Source organism: Mustela nivalis (genome assembly GCF_964662115.1).
Source record: "Mustela nivalis genome assembly, chromosome: 7".
NCBI classification, from domain to species: domain Eukaryota; kingdom Metazoa; phylum Chordata; class Mammalia; order Carnivora; family Mustelidae; genus Mustela; species Mustela nivalis.
In genome coordinates this window covers 121312672-121337835 of record NC_139026.1, presented here as the reverse complement: position 1 = coordinate 121337835, position 25164 = coordinate 121312672, and the positions used below count along the sequence as shown (strand labels likewise).

General features: G+C 35.5%; 1 protein-coding gene across 3 annotated transcripts in view; it reads left to right on the top strand.

Moving 5' to 3' along the window:
• The window catches only part of UPF2 (UPF2 regulator of nonsense mediated mRNA decay), a gene marked incomplete at its 3' end in the record, with an annotated part of 108857 nt that overhangs the window by 40693 nt on the left and 43000 nt on the right, over positions 1-25164 (top strand). For all 3 annotated transcript variants that reach the window (XM_082740828.1, XM_082740829.1, XM_082740830.1), the window contains exons 8-10: positions 453-538; positions 16687-16795; positions 23572-23685. In XM_082740828.1, the coding sequence (XP_082596954.1) occupies positions 453-538; positions 16687-16795; positions 23572-23685 (309 nt within the window). The remainder of the gene's footprint in view (positions 1-452; positions 539-16686; positions 16796-23571; positions 23686-25164) is intronic.

Here is a 25164-nt window from a genome sequence, read left to right as displayed (position 1 = left end):
TGATTATCCTGATTAGTGGCAATAATTTTCTTGGTTTTTGGTAACTTTTCTTGCTACTTTCTAATTCTGTCAGAATATTTTTCCAGTATTAATGGTGATTTACTTGACATCAGTGAGCTCAGAGGCATTAATTGCCATTTCATATAAATATTTGTCAAACAATTTGTGGCAGGTCTTCAGTCCACTCACTTGGGTTTCTGTTTGTAACGCTAGGTTGCAACTAAAAAGTTTGTGAGACATGTATTTTGAGATCTAAAAAGAGAGAAGACTTTAAACTTCAGTGATCTTTTAGTTTGGCATATGCTTACAATGCTAGTGTTCTAAAAGTATTTTGAAATGCTTAGGAACAAGTAGAAGTCCTTTGTAGCATGCATGGTTTCTGCTTTCATTAGCTAAATTGAAAAAAAAAATTTTTTTTTTTTAAGAAAAAAAATTTGCTTTTTCTCCTTTAGGCAGCAATGGATTTTTGCATGAACATGAATACAAAAGCGAATAGGAAGAAGTTGGTACGGGCACTCTTTATAGTTCCCAGACAAAGGTAGGTACTAAAAACCAAAAAGTAATTTGTTAGTGTTTTTATGCTGTAGTGATGATTGTAAGATAAATGTTTTTACTCAGCTCTCTCTTTAAAAACATCTCTTTGTCAGCAGACATTATTATTTTTAGCATATTTTCTGGAACTTTTTTCTTGTTGATTTCTGTTCTTTTGTTCATTAGTTTTAGTGGAAATATTTTTTCTAATGCTAATCTATTATTTGAAGAGAAAATGTTTGAGAATAATAGCAATCTAAGAGTAGTAATAACTTAATCATTTCTAGAAGCAGTTGGTTTACATTTTTGCCTCTGCGAAGAAAAAAATAACAAAAGGTATATAAGTTTTTTGGAGAGTTTTTATTTTGTATAAGGATCAGACTAATTTAGTGTTTCTAATTTTTGCAGTTGTATTTAAATGAAAAGTTCCATGTTTTTGTAATTATGATAGTTTAGAATTGGAAGTTATATTCATGATTATGTTGCTAGTTATTGAAGCATCATATTAGTTGCATAATGCATTTAGAGAATAATAATGCTGTAAATTACACTAACTTAATGATCCTGAAATATGGAGGACCACTCAGTCTATTGACCTTACGAAGGGAGGAGATGTTTTTCTGTTTATTCAACAGTGAGTAATTAAGTAATTTTGTTCACTGTTATGATGATTACATACCACATAGCTAATATAGATACTTCCCTAGAAAGTAAGGGCTCTGAGGGATTTTCATTAGGTCCATTTGTTGGTAGAGGCCCATAATCTGTTGATAGAAGGTTTCTCAGTGAAACCAAATCGCTGCTTCTTTTTCTTTCATACTGGTTTTTGCCTCCTGCCAGCATCATTATTATGAGCATTTGATTTTTCATCTTAGTGGGATAAGAGAGATGGAATGTATTAATAATAATAATAATTAAGCATTCTCTAGTTGAGAAAGTCATGTAAATGAATATTTTTATAATATGCATTTAATTTCATCAAATCTAAGGTGCCATCAGTTATGAAGTGCACCATTATGTAAAACTAAGAAAAAATAGTGCCGTTATTGTTAAACCCTTAATTGTGAGACACATCCCACTTTCATGTATTTGTAAGTGGGAAAAAGAGTATGCCTCTCATTGATGAAAATTCAGATACTTTTTCCTCAGTATCTTGGACTGATTTTTTTCAAGTGGTTCTCTTCTTATAAAGTGGAAATTTATAAGATTTCTTTCAGATTTTCAGATTTCTTTCAACTCTATTTGAATGAAGAAATAGGTATTAACAATTATTTGAACTTAATATAACACAGAATAATCCAAAGTTAGCAAAATAAAAGTCTTTGTTTACAAAAGAAATCATGCAGTGATGTTTAAATATTTGCTTACAAAAGAGCATCCTGTCTCCCTTCATCCCTACTCTGTCCTGTTCCACCATATTCTTCCTCTCCTCAGGTGGCCCACCCCCTAAGAAGGCCCTCAAAAACTGCATATTATTATTTGGTCTTTGCTAGTTGTATCCTTTATAACTCACTTTATCTGCTTAGCTCATTAAATAGCTGCAAATTAGATGTACTTGGAATCTGCTAGAAATGTAGACTTAAAGGTAGAAGTAAGTGACAATTTATGGTTTGAGAAGAGAGGGAAAAAGTAAAGAGACAAGTGTATAGTATGCTAGAGCCATGAGGAAGAGACCTATATGTAGTCTTACATACCTGAAATGTATAAATTCAGTCCTTTGGGTTTTTTTAATTAATATACCTGAGTGATCAGAAAAGATTATGTTCTAAAATTTATTTATTAACTAATTCATTAAGAGTCTGCTATATTCTGTGCTAGATTAGTGTTAGAGATACACTAACAGGACAGATTAGGCTCTTGTATTCACAAAGCTTACAGTTTAGAAAAGAAGAAAGACAAAGACTTCTAAGTGCAGTTACCAAGAAGAATCAAAACAGCATGCTTTGAAGTATATAGCAAGTGGAACTGATTGATTTAGTCTGGAGAGTCTGAGAAGGCTGCCTGGAACAAGGGTCATTTAATGTGAGTCTTGAGAAAGGAATTAGCTAGGCAGGGATGACTGGGGAAGGGGAGTGTAGAGAGAACATTCTCGTGGAGGCAGCTGAGTGTGTGCAAAGAGCTAGAGATGGGAAAAGTGTTGCAAAAACTGCTTTCTTGTTTACCTGGATGTTGTCTTCTAGACTAAATAAGCTGCAGGGAGGAGGCCATGTTTACTTCTTTATCTCCAGCACTCAGTGTAATATCGGACAGGTAGAAGGTGATAAAATTACATATGATGGTATTTCGTGCCTTATCTTATCTAGCCCCCTTTCAGCTTTAGACGGGAATTCTGTCCACTCTTCTCTTGCAAAATCCTGATCCTGATTTCTTCAATACCCTTCCCTCTTTCTGCTTCCAAGCCTATGTCTTCTAATCTGTATGGGATAATCTTTATTTTTTCCACTGAAAATTTCTGGCTCACCCTTTAAATCTTAGCCCAAGAGCTATCTTCTCTGAATAGCCATCTTCATTGCCATTATGTACATATAGATGCTCTTATAGCACTTTTAATATAATGTCTTTGTATGAAGAATCAGGTACATTTCCCAATATTGCTTTGCCACCTGTATCCTTACCAATCTGTACAAACTACAGGCTCTTTTAAAAGGGAGTTCTTCCCCAGTGTCCATAACCCATTGGGGAGTATATGTGCTTTGGTGAGTGCTGTGAATTGTGTAAGACTGATGATTCCACAGATCTGTAATCCTGAAACAAATAATACATTATAAGTTAATAAAAAATAATAAAAAATAAAAGGGTAAGATGTGGAAGGGGGGAAAAAAGGGAGGTTTTGGGAGTTCTTGCAGCACCTGGCTGGCTCAGTGGTAGAGCGTGCAACCCTTGATCTTGGATTCTAAGTTTGAGTTCCACATTAGGTGCAGAGATTACTTAAAAAATAAAAAAGAGAGTTTTGGATCTTTTCATTTTTTATATTTTCAGCACATATAGTTCTGGTAAGTGCTGAAATATTCCATGGATTATTGTTGGTCATATGCAAATCTAAAATTTCATTTTAAAAAATAAGTGAGGCATTTATAGGCTCAAAACCCAGAAGTAAAAGTATCCTTTCCATCCTTGTCTCCTTTTACCCAGTTTCCACTTTTCCATTTGGAAACCCCTGTCTTGATTCTTATATATCCTTCTAAGTTTCTTTTTCATGTACAAGAAAATGTAATTATAAATTCTTTTATTTCTTGTTTTTTATACAAGGGCAGCTTACTGTACCTGTCATTCTGAACATTACTATTTTCATTAATAATACATCTTGGAGAGCTTTCATATCCATATATAAAGATTTCCCTTGTTCTTTTAAAGCTGCAGTGTTTCTAATTATGGATGTACTATATTTAACCATTTTGGACATTCCAGTCTGCCATTACAGACAACGCTGTGTTTGTACTTCCCTTTTTTTTTTTCTCCTCTTAAGCATGTCAGCTAGAGGTTTATCCATTTTTGTTTTTCCTACCAAAAAACAGCTTCCAAATTACAATTTTTTTCTACTGTTTTACTATTTTTTTACTCACTATTTTTGGCTTTTGATCTTTACCAATTCCTTCTCTCTTGCTTTCCTTCATTCATTTTGTTACTTTTTTGGCATTTAACATATTGTCTTAAGAATGGTCTTAGCTGTGTATTGTAGTTCTGACATGTGGTGATTTCTATTTTTGTTTTTTAGAAATTCTTCAATTTTAGTTTTAAGTTTCATTTTGTTCCCTAAGGAGGTATCTGAGAGGTTTGAAACTTCTAAGTTTCTTTTTGTTCTGTTTTCTTGTCTGACTTGGTTAATAATTCATATTTTTACTACATTATGAATTAAAAAATACAGCCTAGACTTTCTGGATGTCTTTGAAATTTTCTTTATGGCCTATTATATAGTCAGTCTTCGTGAATATTCCACAAGCATTTTTTTTTTTAAGATTTATTTATTTTTTTAAGATTTTAAAATTTATTTTAGACGGAGAGCATGTGGGGGCACGGTGGGGCAGGACAGAGGGGGAGAATCTTCAAGCAGGCTGCATACTGAGCTGGGAACCCAATGCTGGGCTTCATCTCATGACCCATGAGATCATGACCTGAGCCAAAACCAAGAGTTAGACACTTAATTGACTAAGCCACCCAGGTGGGGGATGCCCCTCCCCACCAAGCATTTTTTTTAAAAAAGGGTTATGTTCTTTGTTTTTATAGTACAGAGTTAAATGTATTGGTCAGGGAAGTTTACAGTATTAAATTAACTTTTATTAAGTTTGTTTATTTTCTTGACTTTTTTTTCTCTACCCAGGGGTTCTGGACTAAGGTGAATTAAAGACTGCTGTTGATGTGTGGTGTTTTCCTAATAACTGCTATGATTTCAGCTTTTTGAATGTTACTGTTGTTATTTAGTATGAAGATAAAACTTACACCTCACTGTGGACTGAGCCTTTTATCACTATAAAGTGTCATTCTTTGTCTTAATGCTTTTTTGGCCTGATACTACCTTATCTGGTATTAATTTCTTTTTCTCATACGCTTTTGACCTTCTATACTGACCTTCTATATTCAGTATTTCAAAATCACTTTATTTTAGTTGAGTCTCTCATATATTCTAGAATTGAATTTTACTTTGACGTATTTTCTGAAAAATATGTTTCTTATCATTAAGTTAGGCTATTTACATTTTTTTTTTATTAGATCATGAGCTGGAAGTGGAGGTGGAGGGGAGGAACAAAGGGAGAAGGGAGAGGGATAAGCTGACCCCTGGCTGAGCAGGGAGCCAAAGTGGGGCTCGATCCAGGATCTGATCTGAAGGCAGATGCTTAACGACTGAGCCACCTGGGCACCCTGTTTACTTTTTGATAAGATAGATATGATTGGTCCAAGTTCTGTTATATTATTTGTCTTTTTGGTTTTATTTTTGAAAAAGTCTTTTATTATGTAATCTGTATTGTTTTATTTGCCTTACAAATGTGGGTATTTGTATTTTCTGATTTGAGGAAGGTTTGTATTTTTATTTTAGTAGTTCCCTTCATAATTGTAGGTTTACTTCATGGTCAGTTATTTAGATAATCTTTGTTTTTCCTGCCACAGTGATGATGAAATTAGCTTGTGTTCTCTTCCTTTGTTCTCCCTTGCCTTACCCACCTGGTGTCGGTCTGTAATGTTACCTTCTTTGACATTTTCCTCTTTCAGTGTTAAGTGTGCTCAGACTTGAGTCATTTGGTTTGTCAGCTTTCAGTGTTAATTCTCTCGCAGTGCTACAGGCAGGCAAGCAGCAAACTTACCAGACTTCCCCTTTTCTCTTCTCTTCCGTCTGCCCTCCCTGTTTTGTCTCCATGTTGATACAACGCATCCTAATTTGTCACTCTAACCCCCTCCTTTGTTTTGTCTTAGTTCTACAGTTTAAAATACTCCATGTTCCCGGCCAGCCCTGTTTCTCTGGTTTTCTTAGTTATCTCTTGGTTTGCTGAAGTTCATCTTCTAATAATTTTTTCAAGAAGAGTTCTTGTGAAAAAATACCCCTTGAGGTCTTGTACATTCAGTGATGTGTCTGTGGATTGATTTCTTGAAGGACAGCTTAGCTAGTTGTAGGATTCATGGCTCATACTTTATCCCTTAAATACCTTATCGGTGTTAACCCCAGTGTCATGAGACATTTGGTGTTATTGTGGAGAAGTTGTAGGCCAGTCTGTCTTTTTCTTTTTCTCCTGGGTGATTGACTTGGTCATTCATGTGGCTGCTCGAAACTCTTTCTCTAGTAAATCCAGTGGAGATCCAAGATGGAGATTCCTCAGTATTGTTGATCATTCTCCATGCCCTTTCAGTGTTCATATTGAATACTTCAGGGAAGTTTTCCCGATTTTCATCTTTAAGTATAAATAGATAATTGTTCTGTTCTCTTGTTTTGGTTTTCTTTCTTAGGTACTCCTAAAATCTCCTTTGCTTATTTCCAGCTACCGTATTTTTGCTAATCACTTCTTTCAGTGTCTTCTTTTAATCTTCTGCCTGTTAGTGTTCTCAAAGTATGTTCTTCCCTGTGCTCCCTTCCTCATTTCTTGTTTTGGGTTCATTTCGTATTTTTATTATTTTTAAAAGATTTTATTTATTTATTTGATAGAGAGATCACAAGTAGGCAGAGAGGCAGAGAGAAGGGGAAGCAGGCTCCCTACCAAGCAGAGAGCCTGATGCGGAGCTTGATCCCAGGACCCTGAGATCATGACCTGAGCCGAAGGCAAAGGCTCAACCCACTGAACACCCAGATGCTCCTCATTTCATATTGTTTTTTAAAAAAGATTTTATTTATTTATTTAACAAAGAGAGACACAGTGAGAGAGGGAACACAAGCAGGGGGAGTGAGAAAGGGAGAAGCAGGGAGCCTGATGTGGGGCTGGATCCCAGGGCTCTGGGATCATGACCTGAGCTGAAGGCAGATGTGCAATGACTAAGGCACCCAGGTGCCTTCTCATTTCATATTTTTAAAATCACAGCAAAATGGCCAGAATTTTAATATCTTTTGTGGCAATATTTTTCTGGTAAAATTTGATACATTTTAAGGAACTTTTCCTTTTCTTCTTCTTTTTCTTTCTTTTTATTTTTGTAAATGCCCAGTGTGGGGCTTGAACTCATGGCCCTGAGACCAAGAGTGATCTGAGCCAGCCAGGCACCCCTCTGTATTTTTTAAATAAATTGTGATTAATAATATTAATAAATAGATTTTGAAAAATTTCCCTGTTTGGATTAGCTCTCTGTTCACTTTTCACTTGTGGCTTCTGCTGTAATTTACCTTACATCAAATCTGGATTGATTTTGGTAGCTCCATTCAAAGCTTATGCAACATTGGCATTTACTCTGAAAAATGAAGTTTACAGACTTCATCTTATATCGTTGCCATTACTTCCAGGATTGCCGTGGCATGAAAGGACAGTGTGTGACTTCAGCTGATTCTGGGTACCTTGGACAAAATGTTACACATCGTTTTCACTCAGTCCAAAGCCTAAGATGACAACAATGACATTTGGAAAATGTAGGGAAGCAAGTGGAGCACTCGGGTAGCGCTGTTGCCGTTGCTTCAGATACACTCATAGGGATTTGTTTGAGGCCATTAAATTTTTATTTCTCTAGTAAGTAGTAAGTTTTCTCACTGAAAACGATAAAAGAGATTTTAAGTATGGTTTGACTGATAGAGGGCAGTCTGTTCAGCAATGGAGTTTACAAGTAGCATTGACTGTTAACTCTTTACTGGCATTTCCATATTTCATACGCATTTCAGATGAGCTGAGTTTTAGAAAAATCTCTAATTTATGTAAGAACAGATGTCTCACCTGTCTACTTTTCTAGTGTAAATAGTACTCTCTGGTCTTCTGTTTAGCTAAAACTTGTCTTGTTTATGTTCCTGAGTGACTTGGAAAGGCAAGGACTGTTTACACATCTTTAAAATGGTGAATTAGAGTCCCGGACAAGGTTGATGCTTCCTGGTTAACTGTATATTTTTATTGATTGGAATAGCCTTTAATTTTGAAGGGCTTTTGTTGTTGTCCTTAACCCCGAGGCATCTTTCTACGTTACCTGCGCTATTTGGGTTGTCCTGAGGATTATAGCTTGGTCTCTAAGAGGCCAGAGTAAAAATAATAGTCAAGTACCATTAAGTCTTCTCTCATTCCATTTTTCATTCTCTTTTTTTCTTTATTTCTTCTCTTCCCTTCTCTCATAGGCTCACAAACCCATCTCCATCTTTTATTCATTTTATTCATTCCGTCTTGAATAAAAGAGATGACTGATTGCCTTTAGAGGGAATGGGAGGAGGAGGGAACAAAGCAGGTTGGGTCTAGAGTGAGCCTGCTAGAATGTTCTCTTGGGTAGCCAGTTATTAGTGTATTAGGGGTAGCAGTTATTTGAGCCCTCTGGACTTGGGGACAAACTGGGACACTGGGAGAGAGGGCCAAGGAGATTCTTGACACGTTTTAGCTCTTGCTCTTATCTATCCCCACTGTCTGCTGTGTCCACATAGACTCTGTGGGACCCCTTTGATAAGGTGCATCTTTCTTTTTGGGTGGCATTTTCTCTCCCCCATGAATCCTTTTGAGCATCTGTGTGCCCAAGATTCTTTACTATGGCCAGGATTCCCTCCTTCATCCAGCCCATCCTGCCTGAGCTGACCAAATACTGTGCTTCCCAAATCAGAATAAACTGTTTGTTGTTTAAGTGCCTGTGGCTGTGAGGGCCCAAAGGTTTTATATATACAGTGGACTCTTGAACAGCATGGAGGCTAGGGGCACCAACCTTCTGCACTAAATTAATGTATAACTCTTGACTCCCCCAGAACTTAACTAAGGGCCTACTGTTGACCAGAAGCCTTACTGCTGACATAAACTGTTGATTAACATGTATTTTTTGTGTTACATGTGTTATATACTATATTCTTAAAATTAAGTAAGGTAGAGGCTTTTCACCTTTTTGGTGCAAGTGAAAAATCCTTTCTGGATTTTTTCCAGGTAGCAAAACCAGTATAGTTGCAGGTCTTAAGCAAAAGCAGAGTGGTATAACGTGAACTTTTGAAATGCAAGGGATCCCTTTATGTTTGTAGAGCTAGTGTCTGGTAGACAATGGCTGTCTTACCTAATCTGTATATTTTAGTTTAGGAAGCACTAAACTAGATAACTCTTAAGGTTCTTTATGGATCTTTTCTTAAAAAAAAAAAAAAAAAGCTTTATTGAGCTGTAATTCACATACTATACAATTCACACCTTTGAAGTGATATATTCAGTATTCTAAATATCTATCACTATGATCAAATATTAAAACATTTTTATCTTGCTCAAAGAAACCCATACTTTCTCTGTCCACTTTTTCTCGTGCCCTAAGAAACCACCAGCCGGGGCGCCTGGGTGGCTCAGTGGGTTAAAGCCGCTGCCTTCGGCTCAGGTCATGATCCCAGGGTCCTGGGATCGAGCCCCGCGTCGGGCTGTCTGCTCTGCAGGGAGCCTGCTTCCTCTCCTCCTCTCTCTCTGCCTGCTCTCTGCCTACTTGTGATCTCTGTCTGTCAAATACATAAATAAAATCTTTAAAAAAAAAAAAAAAGAAACCACCAGCCTTGGGGTGCCTGGGTGGCTCAATGGGTTAAGCTTTCGGCTCAGGTCATGATCCCAGGGTGCTGGGATCGAGCCCCGAATCAGGCTCTCTACTCAGCAGGGAGCCTGCTTCCCTTAATCTCTCTGCCTGCCTCTCTGCCTACTTGTGATCTCTGTCTGTCAAATAAATAAATAAAATCTTAAAAAAAAAAAAAAAAGAAAAACCACCAGCCTATGTTTAGTTGCTATGGGTTTGTCTATTCTGAGTGTTTCATATAAATAAAATACAGCATATGCCCTTTGTACCTAACTTCTTTTTACTTAGTATCGTGTTTTCAAAACTTATCCATGTTATAGCATGTATTAGAATTTCTTCCTTTTTAAGGCCAAATAATATTCCATGCAACATTTTGTTACCCATTTATCAGTTGAGGGACAATAGGATGGTTTCCACTTTTTAGCTACTAGGAGTAATGTTGACATGACTGCTTGTGTACAGGTTTTTGTGTGAGTATTGTTTTCATTTCTCTCGGTATGTGTCTAGGAGTGAAATTGCTGTGTCCTGTGGTAACTTTTTAATATTTTCAGTAATTGCCAGACTTTTTCCACAGTGGCTGCACTATTTTACATTCCCATGAGCCATGTATGAGGGCTCCAATTTCTCAATATCCTCAAAACACTTGTTATTGTCCCTTTTTTTTTTTTTAAAGATTTTATTTATTTATTTGGCAGAGATCACAAGTAGGCAGAGAGGCAGACAGAGAGAGAGAGGAGGAAGCAGGCTCCCTTCCGAGCAGAGAGCCCGATGCGGGACTCGATCCCGGGACCCCGAGATCATGACCTGAGCCGAAGGCAGCGGCTTAACCCACTGAGCCACCCAGGCGCCCTTATTGTCCCTTTTTTGCTTATAGCCATCCTAGTCTGAAGTGGTATCTTTCTGTGATTTTTATTTACATTTTCCTAATGGTTGATGGTTTTAAGCATGTTTTCATGTGCTTATTGGCATCTGTATGTCTTCTTTGGAGAAATGTCTGTTTAAATCCTTTACCCCCTTTTAAAAATATGTTATTTATTACTGAGTTGTAGGAGATCTTTATGTGTTCTTCGTATGTGTGTCTTATCAAAATAATTTGCAAGTATCTTCTCCCCTTTTGTGATTTGTCTTTTCACTTTCTTGGTGTCATTTGTAGCATAAAAGTTTTAAAATTTAATGTCCATCTGTATAATATTTTTTAAACATGTACAGTTTTTAAAGGTTCAGTCTGAAACTGTTTTTACTGTTAGTGTGTTTTTCCTTCATTAAATAAATAGTTGGCCAAAAAAAAATCTTAGAAGCCTGGCATTTTATCTCAGCCTATTGAAGGGCTCCATAGAAATGAAATCTACGAGAAATTCCCTTTGATGTTTCATATCATTTTATAGTTAATTTGTAATTTAACTTTAACACTTATAATTGAAATTTTGTACAAAGTATTCACATCTTAGGTATACCTATGTATCCACCACCTAGTTCAAGTTAGAGATTGGGCTTAGTATCTCAGAAAGGCCCCCTCCCCTAAACTAACTTTGAGTGTAAAGTACCTAGAAACGGCTTATTTATTCATTGTTCTGGTACAGTCGAACCCAGTATTGGTTTTAATGACTTTGAAGTTGTATGAATTTCCAAGTTTTTACAGATGGATGATCAGAATCTCTTTAGATTTAGATTAATATAAACAAACTTAAGAGAATGAAGTGTTTCCCCTGATTCTTTCAACAGCTTTTCCTTAGTCTTTGAAGCGTGTTAGCATGTTATACCACCTGATGGCACTGTTGCACTGGGAGTGGAACATTGTGAAAAAGTCTTTAGGGCATTTGGTTGTTGATTTCAGAGTAACTGACTCCAACCTTTTGTTATGTGTCATATGTTTTGAATCATCTGCTTCATTGTTTCAATGAAGAAAATCCTTTGTATTCTTTTAATTGAATGGTTTCGGTATTCTTTCACATTCCTCCTTTTTCTAGGCATTTTTGAACAAGGTAAAATTAATACCTTCCAATACTTAAATTCTTTAGATTTTAAAAAGAAAAAAAAAAAGCTGGACATTTCTTTTAGAAAGCTGATTGATTATGACATAAAAACTTTTAAGAATTTCTTTTCTTTCCACTCAGTAACAAAATGTGTTTCTGCATTCTTTATTACTTATAGTTAATGCCTGGATGCTTACTACCTTGATGATCATTAACTGCTAGTAAGATACTTAAATGTGTGATTTAAGAGACCTTAAATTGTAAGCAAGGTTTTATTGTTTAAGAAAAAAATGTTATTTTTCAAATGGTTCACTCATTAACTGTTGGTAAAAATAACGCTCACTCTGAAGACAAAAATTGTTTTCAGAGGGAGGATCTAAATTTATTTTCTAGTTGAATTGCAGAAAAGTCTAAAAATACATACCTAGCTTAATTTTTAATATAAATTTTACTCTTTAGTTTCATTAAAATGTTTTATTTTGTGGTTAATACCTTTAATGTGGTTGGCATAGCATTTAGCACTCATTCCCTTGCAGCCTTGCATGCATAAAGGGGTAGAACAGGCAGAAAAGCATATTTAAGATGAATTAACATTAAAGAAATATGTAATTTATTACCTTATATACAACATGAGGGGTTTTATTTTGCGAAGTAATGGATGAACAGTCAAAAAATTGAAGATTTAAATAGGGCAGGGTGACATTTACTTTCAGCCGTCCTTTTAATTGTGATAGGTATAATGGAAAAGAAATTTTATTTATTTATTTATTTATGTGTCTTATTTATTTATTTATTTATTTGTTTGTTTGACAGAGAGAGAGAGAGAGAGAGGGAACACAAGCAGCGGGGAGATGGAGAGGCAGGCCTCCTGATGAGCAGGGAGCCTGATGTGGGACTCCATCCCAGGACCTGGGATCGTGACCTGAGTTGAAGGCAGACATTAATAACTAAGCCACCCAGGAGCCCCAAAAGAGGAATTTTAGAAAGTGTTAGCTTGAGAAGAACTTGGTGAGCTTTATATGAGTAGAGGATTCCGAGAAAATAGAATAACTAACTTCACTTTCATGTGGCCAGAACAAAACCCAGGATTTCTAACTATCTTATCTGGAAAGGCGTAAAAGAGTTAAGATCTTCCAGGGAATCCTTAAACTTTTTTTTTTAAATCGCTTTGGAAGCTGAAAGCACTTACTTATTTGTTAGTTCACTGATAAGAACCTGAATGGATAGCACAGACTGGTTTCCTCTAGAAAGGTTAACTATCTCTTTCTTTTGGGACTAGGAAAAAGCTTTGATACAGATTGGGCTGATTTTGTAGAAGAAGAAAATAATGTAATAAAGTATAAGTGACTTGTCCAGGAAAAGAAGGAAAAGGAAATGATACAGTTAGGTCAAAATTTTTGTGCTAAGTGGATATAATCTTAAATTGTATTGAAAAATACATTGAGAAAGACAACCAAAATTAAAATTAATTTTAAAAACTCAAGAGCTATTTCTTAAAATCCAAATAGGGAAGCATTTAGAAAATTTAAACAAAAAGAACATTTAAAAGTTTAAGAAATGAGCCCGATGATATGCTGGAAATATTTTTAAAAGCACTTGAAAGAATCACAGTGAAATTAAATTTTGGGGGGAAAACATACATTTCCAAATTATTTCAAGATAAAGTAGACCTGTGAAGTTATCAGTTAATTTTATCTTAAATAGAGTTAGACTGGATAGTGTTTTTTTTAATATGTTCTTTTTTAAAAAAAAGATTTTATTTATTTATTTGCCAGAGAGAGAGAGAGAGAGAGCAGCAGAGGCAGAGGGAGAAGCAGGCTCCCTGCCAAGCAAGGAGCCCGATGTGGGACTCGATCCCAGGACGCTGGTATCATGACCTGAGCCGAAGGCAGCTGCTTAACTAACTGAGCCACACAGGCGTCCCTGGATAGTTTTTTTGAGTTCTTTCAGTCTTTTATGGAAAAGTGATTTTTCTGCTGTGTTGTTTGTTCTAAAGCATAGAAAAGCAAACTTGCTGTTTCCTACTATGAATATGCAGAATCTAACAAAGAGCAAGGGTTTGAAGGATTGGCCAGTCTCACTTTTGAATGTCCATATAAAAATTCCAAGTAAAAAACTAGCAAATCCTATTTAATAGTATAATAAATAAAAATTCAGGATCAGAGGATTAATTTTAGGATTAAAAAGATATTTTAAATAGGAAACCTATATATAAAATAAGAAAATATATGATTATCCTATTAAGTATATAAAATATTTGATAAGCTAGCTTTGATAAAATGTAAAACTTGATGAAGTTTAATATTATTTTTATAAAAATCAGATGATCCTTCCTCAGAGTGGTGAAGAATATTTTTGACTAAAAGCTAACAGTAAACCTGGGGGAGCCCGGGTGGCTCAGTTGGTTAAGTGTCCAACTCTTGGTCTCGGCTCATTTCTCAATCTCAGAAGTTGTAAGTTCAAGCCCTGCATTGATCTCTGCACTGGGCGTGGAGTCTGCTTAAAAAAAGAAAATAATTAATAAATAAACCTAATTGTGAGATACCAGTAATATTTATTTATCTAACAAATGTTTCTGAACACCCACTGTGTTGTTGGCACTGTGTTGAGTACTAGTTAACTGTTTCCCATGGAGTTTACTTATGTTCTGGTGGGGAAGGGTGACAAGGTAATAAACATAACAAGTAAGTAGATTATATAATATGTTAGAAGGTGAAAATGTTACTTTAAAAAAACAGTGCTGGGTAGAGGATTGGGGGCATGATGGGGCCTGGTGGATTTGTGGTTTCAGGGGAGTATTTGGAAGAAGTCTCATTGAGGAGATGAATTATTAGCCAAATAAGATTTGGTCTTTGTTAGGGTGTAAGTGTAGATATTTGGGGAAAGAGAAAAGCATCTTCCAGCTGAGAAAAGAGCCAGTGCGGAGGTTCTGAGGTGAGCTTCCCAGCCATGGGAGGGTTACCCAGGGCAGCTGAGACTAGAGGTTACAGAAGTACTATTTGAGAGAGTTAGAACCTGAGTCTCCTAACTCGGAGCACATTCCTCTTTGTTGTCTTATGACCTCAGCTCTTGTATTCACTTAATGTATTCTTCATTTTTCTGATTGGAAATTGTGGCAATTGTGGGTGGTAGAACCTAGGCATAGGTATAAGTAGTTTATTTGTATTTGGCGATTGGTTATGAACTGAAATAAAAAAGTATTTGTTGCTCAAGCGGGTTTGAAAAACAAATGAAAAACCAGATAATATATTCTAACAAAATGTATTACAATTATATTAAAATACAATATTCCAACCAAAGTTTAAAAATTTATAAAGTAAATTTGCTATTAGTGTGAATCTATCTGTTATGCAAGAAAGTTGAAGGTTCATTTGTCCTAGGCTTTTTAAGCTAATAGACATGAAGAAAATTGCTACTTATTTGTGAGAATATATCATGGGAACACTTCATTTTTATAATATCAAGGAGTAATGTGCCCCACATGTGCATATTTTCTGTATGACAGGAGCTTAACCTTCAGTTCATAAAACTTCTGAAATAATTCAAAGAAACATTTAAAGTAACATTTAACATTAAATATTTTGCGTTAGACCTTTATATAATGGATTGAACTTCTCATTGTTTCAGTAAAGAAAGGTGTGATGTCTTTAACAAAATTCACTGAGTCACTAATACAAAGCTACTATTTTCCTGACTTCTCAGCATCTGTTCCCTTATTTCTGAAATGGTAGTTAAAATATCCACCTTATGGGATGGTTATTAGGATCAACAAGTTCAATGAAGTGTATTATTAGGTGCCTAGGACAGAGCCTGGCATGTAAGAACGAACTAAATGATAATTTTTAGAAGAAATTATAATGGTCAAAGAGGAATGCAAAGGTTTTTAGGCTCTTAGGTATGAATTTGAGCACTTCTCTCCACCTTTCAGATTAACCTCCATTCTTTCTTTCTTTGCTGTGTTTCTTCTTCCAGCTGAGCCTTAATCTGTCCATGCTTTGAATTTTGCAGATCTAATCTAAGCCTTGCATGGTGTGCGTATTTTTTCCTCTGATGATGAAACTGTTTTCATCACTATTCTGTAGTGATGTATTCAGGGATAACCTGTAGGATTTTTGTGTTTCTATTCTCCATGGCTGTGGGCTGCTTAGTTTTTTGAGCTTTTGTGTTGAATTTTTATAATTTTTAACTTCCTTTCTCACTGTTAGCTCCCTATGACTTGATGCGGTCACCGCAGCTGCTTTTGTTAATTCCTCACTGCTGCTAATCTGCAGCATCGGCTGAGTATTGCATCATTTGGAAATCGAATTCTGTAAAATAATGGCTGTGGCAGGAATGGAAAGTAATTTTAGCTTGTGTATTCATTCTGATTAGTAGTGGCTGCCTAGAGTGCTGGGTTAAGCAGGACTGTGGGGCTGCATTCAGATTTGATGAGAAAGCGCTCTAATAATGAAAGGGGGTGGCAGCATGAATAACCACATATTTGCCAGTTATTGTCTAAAGTAAGAGAGGATAGGCACTGGGGGTGAATCTGAGTAGCTTCTGTAATGAATAAGATGCAGAAGTTAGTGTGTGGGTTTTGGATAATATTTTGACTTCTTAGATGCCATCTTGGTTATTGGTTACCCTTTCACTTTAGACATTAAAGTTTCCAAATAACTTAACCAGTGAATAAAAGAAGGAAATAGTTTAAAAGGATTCTGTTTTGTACTATGTAAGTGACCATTAGGTATGTTTACTTAGTAATTATGTGATCAAAAATTCAGGCCATGTCAAAACTTGATGTTTTCTGCACTTGGTATTTCATATATTATCAAAATTGTGTACTCAGTGAAATTGCACATGTGCAGTAAATGCACTGAAGAGCAAATGCCAGATTCTTAGTAAGCTTTCACAAAGCAGGTTGAATTTCCTTATGCTTCATTATGATGGCAATAAATAGGCACATCTGTACGATTACTAGTTTTTATCATTTAATGTGTGAATATATCTGAGAAAGTTTAAATTTTAAGATTAATTACTTCTGGTATGTCTTTCCTTTTACATATATCACATATAACTTTTGCAGGTTGGATTTGCTACCATTTTATGCAAGATTGGTTGCTACATTGCATCCCTGCATGTCTGATGTAGCAGAGGATCTTTGTTCCATGCTGAGGGGGGATTTCAGATTTCATGTATGTATTTAAGCATTTATTTTGTTATATATGTATACACACATATTTATATACTTCTAAGTTGAGTGAGGATTCTTTAAGAATATAATTTTGTATTGGTAAGCATATTTTTGAAATTTGATAGTGGTTAAGAGTTCAGAATTAATGAGCTTCTGAGATTTTAAAATGTAATTTTCTCAACAAAGCTTGAAATTGATAAGTAGTATATTCCAGTCTGGAGATGAGCTGCTGCTGCTACCTTGTTTCCTACAGGTACTGCACTTTTTTGCTTTTGTAAACTAAGAACCATTCTCTAAGGTCAAGAGAGCCAGCAGGTCTCACTGGTGTTCCCAGAAGAAACAGGATTGGCTGTGCAAGTCAGGGCACAGTGCCTGGAGGATGCCCGTTGGGGTGTCGGGAGTCCAAATGTCTGGGGTACACGAGGTTGTATAATTTATCTGAGCAGTGAATGGTGTGATAGCCCATGTTTTTATTGATTCTTGCCTTAACAATCTTTATCTTGTATAGCGGTAAGTTCTTAAAGAGTACCCTGGTAAGTACCAGGGACCAGTTTCCAGACAGCTTTTCTCCCTTTCTGGTTCTAGGAGTCTTAAATTACCTGTTAGCTGTTCTCCAAATCCATACTACCCATCACCTCGTAAGGGTATATAAATAAGCCTTGAAAGGAGTAAAATGGTTCCTTAAAGATGACTGAAAGTGAATATTGTAGACTGAAAACGCATGAAATTCAAGTGGTTATATTAGCCAATGGGAAAAAATTGACAAACTTAGCTTAATAGCAAGTTGCTTGTGCTGCACATAAATGTTTGCTGTGCCCAGCATGCACTTTATTGCTCATTGTACAGAAATTGGTATTGCTGAGTTCTCAGAGAACAGTAATAATTCCTGAGAACAGGAATCTCACAACCTAGTTGTGAAGAAAAGGCATAAATACAAAAATGAGAGTGAAATAAACATTTAAACCCTGAGTATATTTGATATTATAAGAAATTGCATGTTTAATTGCCAAACGAATTGTTCAGGAGTAAGAACCTTGCGTTCAGAGAAGGAAAAAGTCTTCACTGAAGAGTGGGATGACTTCTAAAGGCCTCTTGCCATAGGAGTTAGTTTATATGAGATTTGTGGTTAAGATTTTTCTGAGGCAGTTTTTGCTGAAGTGTGTTCTGGATTTTCATACATAGTATTAAGCAAGCACCGGTTTCTGTGTTTTAAAGGCTGTTTGGAAACATTTGAGATCAAGAGAGCTAAATGATTTTGTTTTGTTCCCTTTTAAGAATTCCCAAAGCTTTAATAGGGTAATGTGCACTTTGAACCTCCTGGAAGGGGTCAAAGAACACACTTTGATAAATGCTGCCAGTTCAGGGATTGATGCATCAAGAGTTATGATATTCTTTTTGATTTATTTAATCCCATTATGCAAAACAAATTTTTCCTGGCAGACAGTATGACTCTATTTATATGAGTCACACATATACCCCTCAACCAAATCCAAAAACAACATACATGCTGGAGCAAGCATAATTAATGCTTTTGGTGAGAAATTTAAGATTAAGAATATTCTATTCACAAAAAAAAAGAATATTCTATTCATGTATCTTTTGCTTCCCACCAAAATTGATAATTGAAATTGATAATTGGGGTGAGAGTTGTGGGACTTGGAAGTTTCGTTCCTGATGTAATGCTTTGTTACGACTCAGAGACTTAGCGGAATTCTAGGAGAATACTGTGGGAACCACTGCTTTCAAGGGAGAGAAGAGTAACTTGAAGTCACTTGATCAAATAACTTGATCATTTCTGCTTCCTCCAGGATCTATCTTTTCTAACCCTGACATCTGCAGACTTTGCCAGCAACTTGCTTTTTGTCTCTATATGTGCCTAAAGTTTCCCATCCTTAAGTGAAACTAAAATAATAGCAACAAGAAAATGTCTTCAACCTTACCCCCCACCCTCTTTCATTTGCTTCTTGTTCGAGTTGTTTTAGAGTATACTTGTCTCTTCTGCTTCTGACATTTACCTTTATTTCATCATAGCACCCTGGCAGAGACCACCAGCATCCTCTTAATCACTTTAAGTTAGTTGATGTCCCTACAGATTCTAAACTGCTGGACTGTTCTTTTTTTCTGCCCTTCTGTCTGCCCCACTTGCTAGCATTGTTAACGCTGGTCGAGTTACTTAAGTGGGGATAATACTGGTATCTTTTCAGATGGGATTGTTCTTATGTATTACACAAGATAATGGATAAAAAGTTCATCACGCAGTGCTCAGACATAGATATTATTACAATAATAATCATCCCTTCTCTCCTACCACACTCTCCTGGTTCTTACTTGACTGCTTTTCCCAATATCTTGTATCAAGAGTAAAATATCTTCTTTTTTCCAGCTGAGTCTGTATTTTTGCATTCCCCAGACCTTCTTCTTCACCCTCCTTTTTGACAGAACACATTTTACCTGGGCTTTAGTTGACTTTTATTTCTCAGCAACCTCAAATACATGTCTCTTGCCAGAACCTCTCTCTTGATGCTTAGAAAGTTCTCATGTAGTTCTAGGTAAATATGTTTATAAAATAAACTCATGAATTCTCAAAAAAAAATCTTCAGCTTTCACTTCCTCATATCAACCTTCATTCTGTCTGTAAATTTGCAATATTTTTTCTCTAGTCTCTAAGAGAAGTACTTCTACTTTTGCTCTTTGGACATTCCGGAGCCAGCCTTCACCAAATTCTGTTGGTACTATCTTCTAAAATACTTCTCCAAATCTAGCATCTCCTCTTCATAGCTTGAATTATGAGAATAGTGTTTTACTTAGGCTTCCCTGTCTTTGTCGTCTAATTCCAGCATATTATCACAATCATACCCTTTGCTTAAGAATCTCACCTGAGGGAAAAAAAAAAGAATCTCACCTGAGAACTAAAACTGGTTAACAGAACTATATGAAATCTCATCGAGTAGTCCAAGAAATTCTGGTTAAAACAACAATTAATCTACTAATTTGACCAACAGATTAGTAAAGATGATAGAAACCAGAAACCACATACACTTGAGGTCAGAATTTGGAGGAGGAATTAGGTAATATGTTTCAAGGTTCTTACAGGCGTTTATACATTGGACAACTTTGAGAATCTGTCCTAAGTAATCCTATATACCCAAAAAAGCTTTATTCATATCATGAATTGTGGGGAAAAAATGGAAAGTAAGCTAGAAGCTCAACAGTGAATTAAGAAAATGGTCAGGTAGTCGCAGTGCTGAAATGATATAGAGCCATCGAAAGTAATACTTACTAAAAAATTTTCGTAACAAAAAGTGCTTCTTTTGGTGGAAAAAAAAAGCAAGCTGTAAAATCTTACACAGAATAAATTTATAGTTATGTTAAAATGCTTGGAATGTAAAGAAAGAAAAGAATTACATATCAATATGTTAGCAGTGGCTGTCTTGGATAGTGGGGCAGTAAGAAATATTTTTTTCCTTTCTAATTTTTCCATGCTCTCCAAATTTTCAGCAGAGCCTACTTTACAGCGAAGGGACAGCTTTTATTTAAATATAAGCATATCAGACTGACCTTTTTTTTTTTTAAAGATTTTATTTATTTATTTGACAGAGATCACAAGTAGGCAGAGAGGCAGGCAGAGAGAGAAAGAGGAGGAAGCAGGCTCCTTGCGGAGCAGAGAGCCCGATGTGGGACTCGATCCCAGGATCCTGAGATCATGACCTGAACCGAAGGCAGAGGTTTAACCCACTGAGCCACCCAAGTGCCCCTGACTGACATTTTTTAAATTAGCAGTCTTTCAGTTTTTTTAAATCAAATCTCTCTAGTGGTAAAATAAATTGACCACATATCCCAATTTGGCATACTTATATATTTGCAGTTGTATGAAATATTTTATGTAAATTTATAAAATAAAAGTAAATTGAAAAGTGTGAGATCAGAACATAAATAGAAGTTCCAAGACTTTTGGGGCACCTGGGTGGCTCAGTGGGTTAAAGCCTCTGCCTTCGGCTCAGGTCATGATCCCAGGGTCCTGGGATTGAGCCCGCATCAGGCTCTCTGCTTTGTGTGGAGCCTGCTTCCTCCTCTCTCTCTGCCTGCCTCTCTGCCTACTTGTGATCTCTGTCAAATAAATAAATAAAATATTAAAAAAAAAAAAGTTCCAAGACGTTTTTTCCGACACTCTAGTAGATCAAGAGTCTTACCTACCTTACCCTGGAGATCAGTGGTCCACAGCACGAAATAAACTTTGAAGGCAAGTTTACTTGTTTATAGACTTAGTGCCTTCTTAGTGTCTAGTGTATAGTAGATTTTCCAAAAAATTAGAATGATTAAATGAATAAAGTTTATGTAGAACAAAATGAGCAAATTATAGAGGACAATGTATCATGTCTATTTGGGTGAAGCTATAGAAGGACCAGTTTGGGGAGGAGGGTCTTCCTATCTTAGATAGGCCTTGGAAAGCCTTAATTTTTATATGTTGATGTATCCAAGAGTTTTTATTAATGCTTAGGAATTTAGTTATTCAGTTGATCTCAGTTTTAGCTGTCACTAATAAATGAGTTGTAAGCAACATTTTTGCTAAGTAAGATTATGTGAGTAAAATTCTGTAAGAGACATTGAACTAGAAATATATAGAAAAAATTTTTTAAAGATTTTTTTGAAGTTTATTTATTTGATGCAGAGAGAGGAGAGAGGGAATATAAGCAGGGGGAGTGGGAGAGGGAGAAGCAGGCTTCCTGCTGAGCAGGGAGCCTGATGTGGGGCTTGATCCCAGGACCCCCGGGATTGTGACCTGAGCTGAAGGCAGACACTTAACGACTGAGCCACCCAGGCGACCCAAGATATAGAAAATTTTACATTGTTAGTTTATTTACTTCCGCAGAAATGTTTGGACATACCTTTTTGATCATAAGGAGTCAACAAATGAGACTAGAAAATAATGAATAGTCAGAATAAGTCAGTCTTTTTTATAAGTTATAGCATTTTAAAAAGCCTTCATTTTGGGGCACCTGGGTGGCTCAGTGGGTTAAAGCCTCTGCCTTCAGCTCAGGTCATGATCCCAGGGTCCTGGGATCGAGCCCCACATCAGGCTCTCTGCTCTGCGGGGAGCCTGCTTCCTCCTCTATCTCTGCCTGCCTCTCTACCTACTTGTGATCTCGGTCTGTCAAGTAAATAAATAAAAATCATTAAAAAAAAATAAAAAAAATAAAAAGCCTTCATTTTTTTCATCTGAAAATGAGGGACTGAGGTAGAATTGATTTTTTATAATTCATTTAAAAATTCTATAATTTTGTCATGTTACTTAGATTATACCTCCTTACCCTCAATAATATTTAAGAATAATTGTAGATGGTACACTATGTTACTTGTTTTGAAAGTTATAATGCTCATACCTAAAATTGTATAGTGTTCCACAGCAGTTATTAAGAGCTTGTACATGCAGAGTCACCAAAGAGATTTTTAAAACCATGTTTGTATACTTCTCAGCCCCACACCCTCTCAGGATTCAGCTTTAGTATATTATTTTTGAGTTGCTTCCTTACACATTTTTTGTTAACCTGTTTCTTCAGCTGTAGAAGAAAGACATGCTCAGCATGGGTTCTTTAGAAAATATAAGATACATAATTTATTTTTCTTAAAAATGAAGATGATAAATTCAATCCAAGTGTTAGCTCCTTGAGTATGTAGAAGTTTAGTATTTATATAAATGACTGTCATTAATCATCTAGCTGCTTGTGAGGTTAGGCCTTATTTTAAAACCCAGCACATTACTTGAATTGAATTCTCAAGTAATAGGAAACTGGGATTTTAGTACTGATCTTTCATCAAGTCATCTGAGAGCTTTGTCTTGTTTTGTTGTTAAATTATTAAGTCAGATTATAACCTATTGTTCCTTTCTCAGAATGTTGTTACGTGGAACAAATAAGATAGGATAGTAACCTGGAAAAGAAAACACTAAACTGGTTTTAGTGTTTGAACAACTGAATAAGACAGGAGAGGATTCTGAAAAAGTATATTATAACTAGTTCGAGACACCACCATGTTATTGTCACTGTTGTTCACATAAAAGATTTTTAGACTGTTTGCTGTTAGTCTGTTTGCTGTTAAAATTGTAATCCATTTACATTTATCTTGACATACATTTGCTTTGTACTATTATAATAGGATTTTGTTATGCTGAATATTTTTTGAAACATGCGTCTAAGTTAGAAGGCTTATATTTGCAAAGGGTTTGAAATTTGATATACAGCCATGACTGATGATAAAAAAAGAATAGTGATTATATCAAAAATTTCACTGTAATGAATTTATGATAGAAAATGCATACTGTAGTTCATAAGTATGATACACTAAGCCTTGCTAATATTTTTGCTGAAGGAGCTCTTGGTACTTATTATTTTTAAAGCAGCATTTCATTAAGTGTTTTCCTTATAATATTAGTGAGATGTTAACTCGTAGTTGCTAGCATCTCAAAAGGAGCTTTATGTTAAATAAATGAATTAAATTAGGTTAAATAGGCTTCTTTATTTGAGAACCTGTTTAAGCCCAATAAAGTGTATCATTTCCCAAAATTATTTGACCATGGAACTGTTTGCAAATCATATCCCAGCACTCGTGTTCCACAGAGCTTACTTTGCCTTAACTTAAAGTAATTTGAATAGCAAGAAATTTATTCAGATTTATTTAAAATATTTGGGGTGAATGCAATCTTATTAAAATTACATTTTTTATCAGAGATTTCAAAATGTTAATTCTCTAAGCTAATGTCTCTTTTCTTTTAATTTGTAGGTACGAAAAAAGGACCAGATCAATATTGAAACAAAGAACAAAACTGTTCGTTTTATTGGAGAATTAACTAAGTTTAAGATGTTCACAAAAAATGATACATTACATTGTTTAAAGGTTAGTGCCGCATTGTTCGAGTTGTTTTTAGTAGACAAAGTTTTAGTTATAAATGCTGGAAAAAAATGAAATAAGTAAGGAATATTTGTTTAATATGGAGGACAAGAAAAGAGTAAAAAAGAACTTTAAATAGATGAGCAGAGCCAAAAATAAATAATAGTATGGTAGATAGAAATACAGCTATCACAGTAATTACATGAAATGTAATGGGACAAAATACAGGAAGTAAAAACTGAAGAATGTAAGACTTTATTAAAACAACACTGTAAAATAAATAAATAAATAATTAAAACACTGTAGGCTGCCTTTAAGAAAGTTAAATATGAAGACCCGAAAGGCTAACATTAAAAGGTGGGGGAGTATACCGTGGAAGAATTGACTAAAAATCACTTGGTTTGGGGCACCTGTATGGTGCAGTTGGTTGAGCATCCAACTTTTGGTTTTGCCTCAGGTGGTGATCTCAGGGTCATGGGATCGAACCCCATGCTCAATACAAAGTCTGACATCCTCTCTCCCTGTCACTCATGCTCACTTGCTCTCTCACTCTCTATCTGAAATAAATAAATAAATCTTAAAAAAGAAAATACACCTGTTTTCATTATCATCAAGCAATTAAGGTACAAAGCATTTATTGTAAATAAAGAAGGACAGTTCATAATGACAAAGAGCTAATTTTAGCAGGAAACTATTACCTTCCTGAATCAGTATGAATCCAGTAAGGGACCTTCAAAATATATAAAGCAAAAGTCAACAAGGAAAGAAGTAAACAAATCCACGGTCATGGTGAGAGACTTAGAAACACCTTTCACTAACTGAAAGAAGAGGCAGACGAAATTAGTATGTGTATACAGAACTGAACAATACAGTTAACAACCTGGATCTAATGGACATTATACCCAGCAGCATCAGAACTTAAAATCTCTTCAGGTTCACATGGGTCATTTACCGTAACTAACAACAAAAATCGCAGCAAATTAGAAAAGACTAAAATTACTCGATTATGTTTTCTGTCCGCAACGAAATTAAGCTAGAAATTAGTAAGTAATTATATGTGGTAAAGCTGATGCAGCAGAGATGGAATAATTCTAAAATTTGAATTGATCATGACAGACAATGACAAATTTTGTATCAAATTGATTTCCTTAGGTTGTTAGGTATGTTACACAAAGTGGGTCTCACGGATTCAAGTACATTTGGAAAACCCCAAGTTAAACAAATTTATCAAGTTTCTTCATTGCTTGATTTCTTAAGAGTGTTTAAAATATTAATAGTCATTGTAAATAATTAAGGGGTTAAGTTTCCTAAATCTACTTGGAGCATCTCAGAAGACAACAGAGTACATTTAGGGATCTCTGGACAGCATTTCAAAAACGATTGTGAAGGATTTCTCAGTGCTATATTTGAAGGGAATCATACCATGGAACAATTTAAACGTTAGTATATTTCTTTATAGTAATTATTACAGATAGATGGGAAGGG